Source organism: Elgaria multicarinata, chromosome 8 (genome assembly GCF_023053635.1).
Source record: "Elgaria multicarinata webbii isolate HBS135686 ecotype San Diego chromosome 8, rElgMul1.1.pri, whole genome shotgun sequence".
Lineage (NCBI taxonomy): Eukaryota > Metazoa > Chordata > Lepidosauria > Squamata > Anguidae > Elgaria > Elgaria multicarinata.
The window spans coordinates 66,109,325-66,122,960 of NC_086178.1; the positions used below are offsets into that span (position 1 = coordinate 66,109,325).

Genomic DNA, 13,636 nt, shown 5'->3' on the forward strand with positions numbered 1-13,636 from the left:
CATGGCGCCATGTAGCCAACTGGATGACATCACTGAGGGCCAACAAAGCTGATTCGTTGCTCCCTATTTAAATTAGCACAGGGAAAGAATGTCTTCATGCAAGGCAACTGTATTGCTTTGGCAACACAGGTGCAAATGCCAATGTTGTCTATCTACATGGTATGAAATGCAGTGGGATGTGCAACCACACATCCACATTGTGGCATGAATAGGGACTAAAGAGCATCAGCCCAGTTGCCTTGGAAATGGAGACATGTTTCTTCCCACAGCAAACATTTCCATGACCTTTCAAGACCAAAAGAAATCAGAAAAGAGAAGGTGGAGTGATGCTTGCCGCCCACCCCCGCCTTTTAACTGAATGCTATTTAACAATTAAACTCTTGGTGAACTTGTCCTTGTCTATCACTGGCTAGCAACCAAGGCCAGAGATTGCATGGTGGAGCGGAGCTAACTGTGCGCCTTCCAGATACCACAGTGGAAATATTTGACAAGACAAGAGCAAGGCTACTGGGGTTTCCTTATCCTTTAGAAAACATTTCCTGTAAGGGATCCTACAGCTTTTCTGCGGGGAAGTCAAACTCCCAGCTTCATACTAGTGTTTATCTTACCATCAATAAGCAAAATGGGTGTGCTGAGTTTTCAGATTTTGTTTTTTTAATGGACTGCTACAAGGTGCATTGTTACTCTTGAAAAATGACAGAATGAACCTCAGAGATGGTTAGCCAATCATTGTTCAGTGCAAGTTTTGGGCTGACAGCAGTATGAGCATGCTGTGAGACCTATCAACAGCACAATTTTGCTCTTGTAAGGCCAAAAAAGAAAGAAAGCGCATCACTAGTACACCCTGTGTCCTGGATGTTATGTTTTTAAGCATTCAAGTGGAACGATTAAGGTCAAAATGTTTCAGAAATACTGATATGGCTGTAGCCTTATTTTCCTTTTCTTCCACTTTGCAATTGTTTTCTTCCTTATTCCCCTCCTCTCCTCCTCTCAATTAAATTTTGTTTCTGTTATTTTGACCTTCAGCCAAATGACTGTCGGATAGCTCAGCATCCTTCAGCTTGATCTCATTTGGCTGTTATCACTTTGCATCCATGTGAAAAACGTCCGCTTTGTTGACATATTTCGGACTAATCAGTCTTTTGCTTTAAAAAGGAAACACAAAAACACAACAACTGACAGTTGTCATCTTTCAACATTATGCATGACTATACAGCTCTATGCTTAAAGAGGCAGCCTATATTTTAAGATAATTTCCTTATACTTTTAAGGTATTCTGCTTATTCAAATCCATTCCCTTCAACCCCATTGCTCCTCTTCAGTCAGTCACACAAGGTCAATTTTAATCATGTCTTTTCTAGTGTTTTCAAATCTCCCCCTACTTCTCTGTGTGGAAAAATGACCAGATAGTCTGAAACCTGAAAGGATTTTATATCCCCTCTTCAAAGACTGCTGTTCTACACTTACAAATATACTTTGCAATTGGTGGAAAACTGTTGTTTGCTTTGTTTGGCTTATTTCCGAATAGCTGTAAACACAGCCTTTGACCATGAAGCCTGCATTTGCTGCCACGTTGTCTTCCTGGCTGTGACAGCAACCCTGTAATCCCATGAACGCTTACTAGGAAGTAAATCCTACTGAAATTAGGGGATCTTACTTCTAACTAGACTCCCATATAGGATTGCCACGAAAATAAGCTTCGTGTGGGCCAAACACCATCCAAGGGATGAATAACTTATCTTCAAATTCTGCCTTAACATCAACTGAGATAAGTACTGCAGAACGAACATTCAATAACCCCAAAATGTAATGTTGGTAATTCAGTTCAAACAAGAAAGGACATGCAAAACAGGAGTGCTTTGTACTTTTGTTCTAGACATACTTGTATATAAAGGAGATAATGTTGACTATGCTGTTCTCCACCCTCCAGGGATGCTAATCCTCAAAGAACAGTTTTAACATTGCTGTCTTTGTGCTGATTGGTTCCCTCTAAATACATGTTGTTACTTTATGCTCCACCCCGTGTTTCTCTCTTCACTCCTTTGACTTCAATACAAAAGTGTCCCTATATTCATTTTCACATATTAGAGCATATGATGCTATTTGTTGCAGAAACATCTCAAAGTTGGCCTATATCACATGAAGACCCCAGTCTTCCAAGAATCTTCTCTCCCTTATCAGACTGGTTTAAATAAATGGCACCTCTGCTTTGCCTTGACATTGGTTTTGCCATGCATTGCACATAATTTAGACAGATATCTTCTAAAAGCACTGGAGCCATCCACATCATCCTGACACAGGGATGTGATGGCTGCCCACGTCTACATTACAGATGTTCAAGTCATGCTCTATGGAATTATATGGGGCAAGTACACCATATCAGAAATAATCCCTTGAACATCAAGCCAACTGGATGCACTAATATAAGATATAAGGACACTGTCCTAGTGCTGCTTACAGTACCTGCCTTAGTTTTTTGATGGAGTTCAATATACAAGGTGGTGAAAAGAGCTGGAGAAGAAGGAACAGTTTGGTTTGGGTTTGCAGTTATTCTACAGTCATTTAACATTGCTAGTAGCCATTCAAAATAACAGTTCCATAGAGGCAAAATCGTGTAGATTATACAGAACTCATAAAAATGCAGATTTAATCAACAATAACTTTTTATTACTATTCACGTAGGCGTTGATTATAGAAATTACTTTATGGCACCTCTCATAAAAGTAGGCTTCACACACAATGCTAAACCAGGGATGGGAAACAGGCCTGAGGACCAAATCTGAGGACCAAATCTGGCCCCCTGGGGTTCTCCAGATGGCCCCAATGGGCTTTCCCCCCAGCTTTTGTGCAGTTTTTCCCCCCATTCTAAAAAGGTGAAATGCCTCTTTTAAGGTTTATTTACTGGCAGCAAGTGCTATAGGCTGATTTTTTTATTTAAAAAAATTGGTTCCACCCTCCTTGCCTTTGGCCCCACCCACCACTGGACATATCCCCTCAGAGCTTCTCTAAAACTGAATCAGGCCCTCAGGCTGAAAGAGGTTCCTCACACCTGAGCTAATTCATGGTTTAACATTATGAGGCTGAGCCACAGCAAGCCTTGGGCTCACATGTTCCCCCTTCCTTTCTCTTCTTCTGGCTTGGCTACAGAGAGGAGACCAGAAGTTTTCACTTCTTTTTTAGATTATCTGAAGTTTGACATTACATCCAAACCCCAAATTCTGTTTTGTTCAAAGAAGAAGTCAGTTCAAACACATGGTTTGAAGTTGGTTTGTTTTGATAAACCATCATTAAGATTAAGCACAGTTTGTCCAGGTTCAGCATTCACAACAAGCTGAGGCTAATCTGAAAAAGGAAGCTAAAGCTTCTGAAATGTAAAAAAGGAGTATAAGCTCCTCACGGCTGTGCTGAAGGAGGGAAGGGGAGTACATAAACCCAAGGCTTGCTGTGGCTCGTCCTTGTAATATTAAACCATGGTTTAGCACTAAATGTGAATGAGACCACTGTGTGCAACATCAACATCATGACTAGTGGACTTCAGAGCGTATCTGCAAATGATAGCATGAGAATTTTGTAGAGAAATGCAGGCTGAGGAAATTGGGAGAGAGCTGGGGATTTCTGTTTTGTGATTAAATCTATAGAAATGGAGGAATGCATCAATCCATACCATCAGCTTCAGGAATGATTGATGGTGGGTACAAGTTTTCTATATAAACAATATTTCATTTCCAGCTATTGTAGTACATGTCCATACCTTGGAAATTTGGGTTAGACATGTCACATCTAACAGCCTTTTCTCATTAATCAAGTTTCAAAGAAATGCTAAATCCAATGGGTGGGATCAGGAGATAATTACAAAGGCTGCTAGAAGTGGTACCATCCAACATGACATTGACCTTCCTAGCCCTTAACTACCAATCATAGAATCATAGAATAGCAGAGTTGGAAGGGGCCTACAAGGCCATCGAGTCCAACCCCCTGCTCAATGCAGGAATCCACCATGATGGACTCTACAGATCAACTTTCACAATGAATAAAACCTTAACATTCCTGCCTGTTCCTCTCGGCTCTTAACTTTTTCTTCCCATGTGCAATCTTTTAGAGCCTACTGACACTTTCATCTCCCTTGGCTCCACTAAAAACAATTTAAATTGTGTTTTGGAGTATCCACCTTAGACAGGAGAAAGGAAAGAGTGCTAAAGAAAATGTATGGTCAGAGAACGCTTAGGTGCTACACTTCATAAGAAAGAAAGACAGTTTCGGGCAAGTAAGTCAGCCTGCTTAAGGTTTTCAAAGCTCCATCATTCCAAAACTTAAACTAAGTTCCCCATTCCACCATCCCACCTTTGGCTGGACTCATGTCTTTTAACAGCTGCATGACAGGTTGAACTTCTGCAGATGAAGCTTTCTCAGGCATGAAGATGCAGTGATAGCAAAAATTTAATCTACTCCATTTCAGCTCCTCATATGGCTATTCAAAGACAAAAAGTTCAAACCACTTGCCAGAGGAGCCTAAAAACCCTGCTTGTAAATCTACTCATGTCAAGAAACTTTCCTTCCAATGGCATACTTAAATGTGTAACAGGAGACCACCTTTATTTTTACAAAACACCATACTGCCATAATTTGCTCGAGTTATAGCCTAGGCTATAACTTATAGCCTAATTTTTGTGAACTGCAAGAGAGCTTTGGCTATTGGGTAGTATAAAAATGTAATAAATAAATAAATAAAATAAGCAGACTGAGAAGAACAGGAAACATAGTGGTGGTATATGTTTTGCCCCCCTCCTTCCAGAAAAAAAAGTAAGGGAGAAGGTGAAGGAATGTCTGGCATCCTATAAAGTGGGGTCTGGGTATACAGCAAGGATCACAGAGTTCGCCTTTTGTCCAAAGATGACTTTGCTTGACTGTTTCACCAAGCATTCCAGATTTATCTGAATCCATTTTGATTCCAGCAACCCTAAGCAGGATAACAATAATAAATGAATTGAATGCTATCTATGGAAAGAACAAAGAGACAAGTTTTGGAACCATTCATGAATCTTGACCTCAACAGGAACAATTCAAGTAGATACGGTAATACCTTTTATTGAACTAACTTCTATTGATGACAAAAGGTATGACAATTGCCTACCTTGTCTCCTCAGGATCCAACATGGCCATAATACCAAATAATCAATATCAGAGTCATGCTGTATAGCATTTCTATTATACAAATTTATCGCTTTCTGTAATCTCTCCATACATATAATATATCCGCAACGAACACCGAAACATCACATCTTGTGTGTCAGTTTTAGGGTAGCTGTGTCAATATGGCGTGGAAATTAAAAATCTAGTGTGCATGATGTGGTGCAAAAAAAAAAAAGGGGGGGGGAGAAGGGGTCCAAGCAAAAATGGAATAAGGGACAGGATGAGGTAAGTGGAAACAGTAGCAACAGCAGCAACCGCAAACATGAGTGTAGAAATCAGAGATCCACACAAATGCCAGTTAAAAACACATTTGCCAGTTAAAAACAAATGCACAAATGCAAACCTCTGAAGAGTATGGCTTGCGAAGAACCAAACTCTTTGGATAAAAGCAATCAGATGAGGAATGCTGCCATAAAAAACACATAAAAAGAAAAAGTGAAAAAGGCAAAGGTTTCTCCTACATACAAATAATAAAAAAAGACTTCTCCCATGTCCTACAGAGATTACTGATACCTGCTTAAAACCCACTGAATAACAATAGTGTGAAGTATAACGTCAATAACACATCAATATCACAATGCAGAATCACCAGTTGGCAGGCAACCATGAAAGAAACAAACATTCTCTGCTTATTTTGGCTTCAGTGAACCCCCCAAAGGGAAGTGGATCTTAAGCAATCATTGTTTTTATGGACTCCACCTAAAATCTAAACCAGTGAGAACTCTTAAGGAGAGTGCAATCCAAAAACAGTTGTAGACAAAAGACAAAATGCAGCGATGACTATTGAAGCTGCATCAACAATAAGTATTTGTTGTGTATTTTGGCTTTCAGGAAAAATTAAAGAAGAATAAGATTTTAACTCTGAGTAGCATTAAGCACTTTCTATGCCTACCATCTCCAAGGAAGTATTTTTTACATTCTGGGTATGTGTCTTGGCATGCTGAACCATCTTCAATTAAGGAAAGAGCACTTGGTCATATAAGAGAAAAAGAGGAAGAGATACTTGGAGAGAATATATGCAGTTTCCTTGGGAACTGGAAATAAGCCAAAAGGATTTTGAAAGGTCAGTCTGAATTAGATGAAGGATTCTTATCATGGCCGTAGTGTTGTTGTGGATGCTGCAACACAATTCAAAGACTAGTCCAGCAGTAGCAATGATATTGCTATGTACAAACAGATAAAAAATGTTGGCCAGTGCCAAAGCTAGCTATTTAATTCCATGGATGGTCAGCTTAGATGTGAACAAATTATACAATGATTTAAATGTACCATTCTTTGACTTTACAATTTATCAGTAGCTCAGCCCTGAGCACTACTTAAGCAAGAAGTTCAGGAGGAAACCCAGTGCACTATTCATCATGCTTCAATAAGAAATCAGTACACTTAATTCCTCTACTGCACCCTTGGAATTTTAGGCCCTGTTCATATTTCTTTATTTTTATAATAAAGCAAAGAATTCATTCACCAGCAGACCAGGAGTGTTTTATTTTGAACCACATATTCACAAATTCTCATATATGCTTTTGCTGCAACTGACAAATTTCAGAGGGAAAGCTACATTAGTCCATTGCAACAACAGCAAAAAACAAAGAAAACCCATGGCACTTTAAAGAGCAAAAAATACTCTATTTTTATCTTTTGTTGGCCAAAATCTACTTTGTCAGATACATGAAGAGGTCACATACATACAAAAAGGAGAAGAAGAAAGTGAGGCCCAAACACAAGGCAATGTAAGAGGTATCAGTAGGTCTGTCACATTTGTATGTAGAGCAGAAAAGAATGTTTACTTAGAGGTAAGTCTCACTGAGTTCAATGGCGCTTACTCCCAAGTAGGGGATATAGGATTGTGGCTAGAGAGAGCAATCTTATGGACCCTAGAAAGCATCTGTGGGGCCATAGGGTTGCTAGGGTTCCTGGCTCTATCTTTATAGCCAGGAAACCATGCTCCCTGCCCAACTATGCTCGGAAATCAGTGCGGAGATGAGGGAAGGGGGCATTCCTGGAGGGAGGGAGGGATGGAGACAGACTTGCGTTGATTCCTATGGCCACCTCAGCCTCCTCCCCACCACCTTCAAAGTGCCCCTGATAGATGGGCAGCCAGAGCACGGAGATGAAGATCGGCCCCGTGCTCCAGCCGCCCTGCAGAGTGGATACTCAGCAGCTTCCAAGTTCAGAGGTTGTCGACTACGAAGGAAGGATTGCTCCCTAAATGCATCAAATAATGGGTTGGATGCAGACCTGCCTGGAGCGGAACTCTGCTACCTGGATCCAACTCATTGTCAGTAACTCATTGTCACCCTGAAGAACAGCAGGAATGTAGGAGTGCAAAACAAAAAAGAAAAAGAGGAAAAACTCAAAATAGTCCTGAAAAAAACATGGAATGTAATAAAACAGCAAAATGCTCAAGGCATTTTGGTGGAAAACTTCTTCAGGGACACAAGAATATGATTTTCCTCAAAAGGGAATGAGGATATTTTACTATTTTATTAAATTTCATATAGTTTCAGTACCTTGGAGGAACTGTCTCTCTTTTGCTTTCTAGGTGCTGTTCTTTGTTGTGGTAGGATTATCCTCTTAAACCACATACCTTTGTCTATTTTTAACAATACACACAAAGCACTCCATTCAGCAACCATTAATGAGTATCAGCAGGACTGAGCATCACTGCAGAGGACACTCAGAAGTGGAAATCCTTTCGGCCAAACTTGCTTGCAGTGTGTGGTACAGGGCAGCGTGAGACACTCCAATGTGGGTCTGCCCTAAGTAATCAATCAGCAGCGCAATTCTAAACTTTTCTACTCAGCCCTACTGATTTCAATGGGACTTACTCCCAGGTAACTATGGATAGGATTGCAGACTTAAAGATAGAAATAAATAATAAACTCCCAAATTTAGAGACAGAAATATGGAATAAACTCCCAAGCTCAGCCAGCCAGCCAGCCAGCCGCTCTGCCTGGGGACTGCTTTATTTCTGTCTAAACGTTCATAGAGTTGAAGCCTTAATTCACCCAGATAAATTTTAAACCTAAGAATTTTAAGATGTCCTGATTGTTATTTTAATATTGTATCAATTCTATATGCTCTTTTAATCAGTTCAATGCATTTGACTTATATTGTGTTGCTATACTTAATGTTGTACTTAATGTTACCCACCTCTCCCTCGATCCAAAGGGAAAAGTGGGTAAGAAATTTATTTATTTATTTATTTATCTTATTACATTTATATACCGCCCCCCAGCCGAAGCTCTCTGGGCGGTTTACAACAATTAAAAATAGTAAACATTAAAAGTACACAAAAATTTAAAAAAACATAAAAACAGTATAAAAAATAATATTAATTATTGCTGCCACAAAAAGCTACACTTTCTTAAAAGGGTGGGGGTAGGTGGGTGGGGGAATGATCTTTTGCAAGTGCAAGCTGTCAAGAGTGCTACTTCACTATAGTATATCCCTTTCAAATTCGAGAAAATGGAAAATCTTACCTGTAGCTTCTCTTCTCCCTTTGTGGACTGCTTACAGTCGGGATGCCAAACTGTAGAACCTAGTGGGGGAAAGAACAAGCCGTTGTATTATAATCAGCTCAGAGGAAAGACAGTGAACTCCCTGCCAAAGGAGGCCAGGCTAGCTACATCTCTGTTGTCCTTCCATTGATAGGCAAAACCGTTTTTCTTCAGACTGGCTTTTAACTTTTAATTTGAGCTTTTGCTAGAGTAGATTTTAACTGGTGGGTGCTGCATATTTCTTTGTTTATTGATGTGTTTTAAGTGTGTTTTAATTTATGTATTTCATCTGTAATTTATTATTGTTAGCTGCCCTGAACATCATTTTTAGTAGAAAAATGGGATACACATGTAATTAATAAATGCATAAAATGGTGTGAAGAAAGACAACGAGTTGGACCTAGGCTTAGAGTGCTAATGTTGATGGTGGGAGGTGGTTAGGGTTGCATGTTGTTAGCTCTCCACCAGGACCCATTGATAGAGAGGAAGCATATAGAGGTTGCTAATGCTAGAGGATGCTTATGCGGGCACAACATAATGTATGTTCATGCTGGTGTTGCATTGACCATGGATGTTAGACATACTCATAGAGAAAATACCAGTCAATGGGTTTTAGCCATGGTGGCTAAACAAAACCTCCACACTGGGAACAACCAATAGGGAATTCCTTTCTTACATTCCAACCTTTAAAAGAGGCAGGCTTTATCGCTCCAGTTTTCTATTTAGGAAGTATCCTCCTCTCAAGAGTGTTCCTCAATAAATATAGAGTACTAATGGTTCCTATTAAATGGCTTTTGGAAAATGAACAACTATTCAACCTTATCTTTACAAACGCAAGGTCAAAATTAACCAACATCATCTCAAACATGCTAAGCCTGACCTTAAACCCCATTTGATTGTGAGGGGAAAAGAACAGGCCTAACACTAAAAAGAATGGGGGGTGGATTGAAATCCAGAAGTAGTTGTGCGTGTTTTATTAGCTACAGTGCAGGCTATAAAGCAAATGAAATCCTTTTCCCAGGAAGGCAGAAGGATTACAGAGCAGAAGTCAGGGTAAACGCCACGGGGAACTTTTATTCTAAAAGGTCCTTCCTTTGGCACTGTAATAAAGGACAATAATTATATTCTGGTTTTATCACCAGCGCACTAATTGTAAACATTACTTCTCAGGAGGAGGGGGAGCCACTTGGGCTCTGATGGCAGGTTTTAAGTACGAATTAAGGAATGAGACAAGCGCCTTCTTCAGCTGGAGCTGTACATCAAAGATTCCCTTGTCACGAGAATACTTGGCTCAGAAGCAAAAGTACCAAAAGCTTGCAGTCTGGGCAGGGAGCATAATACTCATGGGCTATATCCTTTCCTTATACTCCCTGATCATGTAGCTTTGAATTGCAGTGCTTTCTTCAAGAATAGACATGATCACAGGAAGGCCTGGTGGGGAGAGGAGAGTCCGCTGCTTTCCCTGAATGTTCAGCATTCATTTGTTTCATTGTTTTTTAAAATGTAAGGGTCCAGCCCATCCTTCCCTACCTGGTGTCCTCCAGATGTTTTGGAATACAACTTCGAGCATCCATTTGACATGCTGGCTTGGGGTCGATGGGAGTTGTAGTCCAAAACATCTGGAAGGCACCAGGCTGGAGGTGGCTGAGCTAGCCCTTCCCCCTTTTATTTGTAGAAATACAAGGGAAAATGGTGCATTTTTCTGTAAGATGTATACCTGCTGCTGCCTTCCAGTGTTCTGGCCAATGAGTGCAAAGACACTGGCATAACTGATAAGCACTCGGCACTTATTTTTAGATGTTATGATTTTAATTGTTGTTACAATAACATTGTAACATATCTGTCTACGTGCATTTAGGTTCTGAATGTTTGCTTTGATTTCTTTCTCTACCACTGGTATGCCCTCTCAGGACAAAACATCTGGCCACGGGTCTGCACACCAACCCTTCTGGATTTTGTCAGAAATCAGGGTGAAAAGGCTTAGGAGAAAGAAAGGGCACATGGATAAAGCATTGAATGAGAAAGTATGACAAATTCAATTAAAGCCCCAGCAAAGCCATTGAGAATTTGTCTCTTCTGCTGGTTCGGGAAAATACACTACAAATTTGTATTCAATATATGATACTCAATCCTGCATTATTCTGTCATAGAGTAGGTGTACAGATAAGTTATAGCTACAGTGTAGTATACAATGGTGCCCCAGTGCTGGCGTTAATGACATTGGGCTAGCGTAAACCAACACTCACACAACATAATTAGCATTTGCTAGTTTAATGAGGGAAAGCAGCAATTTGCTGTCAAAATTCAGCAGAACACTTGGGAAAAGGGGGAAATGTTGACCTTTTCCCCCCTTCTTGTTTTGAAGGGAAATAAGCCCTTTCTTCTTGGTGTGTTAATGATATTTCATGGTGCATTGCTGTTTTTCTTCACTGCGCTAATGTCGTGCAAACATTGGTTTACATTAGTGCAGTGTCATTAGTACTAGTGGTGGGACTTCATTGGATCATACCCTTATACTTACGAAGGAAAGAAACCTATCCAAATGAAGGCTAACAATAGTTTATGCTGGAAGCATAGTTAATTTATTATTTACTGAAGAGCCAGTTGAAGAGAATCAACACTCTTCACGGTGCCTGGAAGGTGTTAAATAAGGAAAAGAATGTTAGAATATCTGTGTCAGAAAAGGGTAATTTGGAAATAAATGCTTGGAGATTAGACAGATGCAGCAACAGCATCAAAGAAGCATCAAAATCTCTGCTGAAAATCAGATGACAGCAAAACGTGACAGGATGACATTTGTTTGGGAAAAGATGAAGATCACAAGGCAAAATTCTGAAGGAGCATGCACGCAAAAGAAAATTATCAAAGGATTTAACAAAAAAATTCTTCTCTGAGAAATCTTGGCTCAGATCTAGGTGAATATAGATAATAAACAACTATCTGAAATGTTATGTACAAAATAATAATAATAATAATAATAATAATAATAATAATAATAATAATAATATAGAATCTCTCCAGGTCCAGTTTTGCTTGCTTGTTTTATTTATTGTAAAATATTTCTATTCTGCTTTTTGAAGTGCTGAAAGCCGTTCATGAACATGTTATAGCCTTACCTTGCAAGTACATTTCTTCTCCTTCTGTGAACATTTGGTTGCATCTGCTGCATCGTGCACAGCTCGGATGGTAATGCTTGTCACCTGCCTGCAGAAAAGCAAATGCAAAAAAACCCCATAATCTAATATGAACTACATCATACTTTACCAATATCTATTATAGTCTATGATATTACCTTGGCTTAAAGTCCCATCCATGAACCCAGCCAACGAATTTATTAGGCCAAGAAATATGCATTTCTATAGCTTACATCCTATCCAATGGCCTTTCAATTTCTCCATCTCAATAGATCAGCTACTACCTACAGTTGGGCTACTCAGCTGATATGATCTTAGGCGTACGCAGCACATTTCATTAAGGTGTGTAACCAGGGAATTAAAAAAAAAACATTTTTTTAAAGGCAAACATTTATTGAACACTCAGTCATAAAGGGCATTATTTTTATTCATTTATTTATTAAACATTGTAGACACAAATGCCCTACTCAGCGTTCAGCTTGCCTAACAGCAGGAGGGTTGTTGCAGGTAAGGGGGGTGGGATATTAGGAATCTCTCCTCAAATCCCAGCATTAGTGGGGCTTTGTGGTGACACTGTTTGATGGAGGGACTTACAAGGTGGGGCAGACAGAAGGCAGATGGAGGACCGTTCCTGCTGCAACTGGATCCCCCCTCTGCATACCTACTCAATGGTTTCCTCAATTCAGCACTTATTGCTCGAGACATTAGGGGGTGCCTGGGCACACCCGGCACACCTTTTGCGCAAACCTATGGATGTGGTATCAATGTAATCTGAACATACACCAAAATAGCCTCCCTCTATTCATACTGATTATCTGCATGTTAATTTATAAAATCACAATCCTCACTACTATGTCTGAGTTTAGGCTCAGAGGGGCTATTTGCTTGTTTTAATAGCAAAGATTAGTTCACTCTGTCTTCCTCTTTCCTTTGCACTCCTATTAGTCCTGACTACTGGGAGGCCTCTTGCTCCTGTTGGTGAATAGAACCAGCACTTTAATTTAAGCCATTCATTCATTGCCTTTACTAAAATAGGTACTCAATATATTGCTGGTTTGAGCCAGATTTGAATTAGCAGTCTAGAGATTAATTCTTTCACGAAATCCAAATTTCCCGAGTCATCCAGGTTTCCCAAATATCAACATCAAAGAAACATCAAGCATGGATATAACACTAAAATAACAAAGTTTAAGCGAACTAATCAACTAAAAGCCTTCTGGAACAGAAAACTGATGTGTTTTGAGATGGAGGGATTCAGGCTAACCTTATTTCACCTCAGGTGAATTGCCTTGGTCCTCACGTACAAGATACTGACATGGCTTGGTCTGAGGGACCCTCCCCACTGCATCCTCCTGCCCTGTTTCCTGCAAGCTGCAGGCCAACCTTCATATTTTGTCCAGACAGCTTCCAACCACACAAACACACACCCTGGGCCAGTCACATATGCTGCTCAGCCAAGCAATGGTTTTACGTGCCTGGTGGAGCTGACTCAGCACACCTGCTGCTGCGGAATAGTTGTGTGTGTTTGTGTGCGTGTGTCTGTGTGTTTCCTAAGGGAGATGCTGGAACCTTTCTCTGGTAGATTGTTTGGTGGACCTCTGCTGGAGGTCCGGGACAAAAGGCAGTAGTGAGTGTACTATCCCTCTAGTGGAGCTGGGTTGACAGAGAGTCAAAACTGGCAGGGTTGTAACTTGGTAATTCAGCTAGATCTCTCCCCTCATAGTACAAAAGCTGTCAAGAAAGCCTATCAAAAGGATTTACATGCTGGTTCAGGTTTTACAAGTTACTGTTTCCAGAGAATTTTGCCTTAGA

At 40.1% G+C, this 13,636-nt stretch overlaps 1 protein-coding gene across 2 annotated transcripts in view; it reads right to left on the reverse strand.

The window, feature by feature from the left end:
• ABLIM1 (actin binding LIM protein 1) overlaps positions 1 to 13,636 on the reverse strand; it is a 201,490-nt gene that overhangs the window by 58,487 nt on the left and 129,367 nt on the right. The window contains exons 7-9 of one of the 2 annotated variants that reach the window (XM_063132700.1): positions 11,807 to 11,894; positions 8,673 to 8,731; positions 5,534 to 5,596 (exon numbers count right to left, since the gene is read on the reverse strand). In XM_063132700.1, coding sequence (XP_062988770.1) covers positions 5,534 to 5,596; positions 8,673 to 8,731; positions 11,807 to 11,894 — 210 coding nt within the window. The remainder of the gene's footprint in view (positions 1 to 5,533; positions 5,597 to 8,672; positions 8,732 to 11,806; positions 11,895 to 13,636) is intronic. The other variant, XM_063132699.1, reaches the window with a different exon arrangement.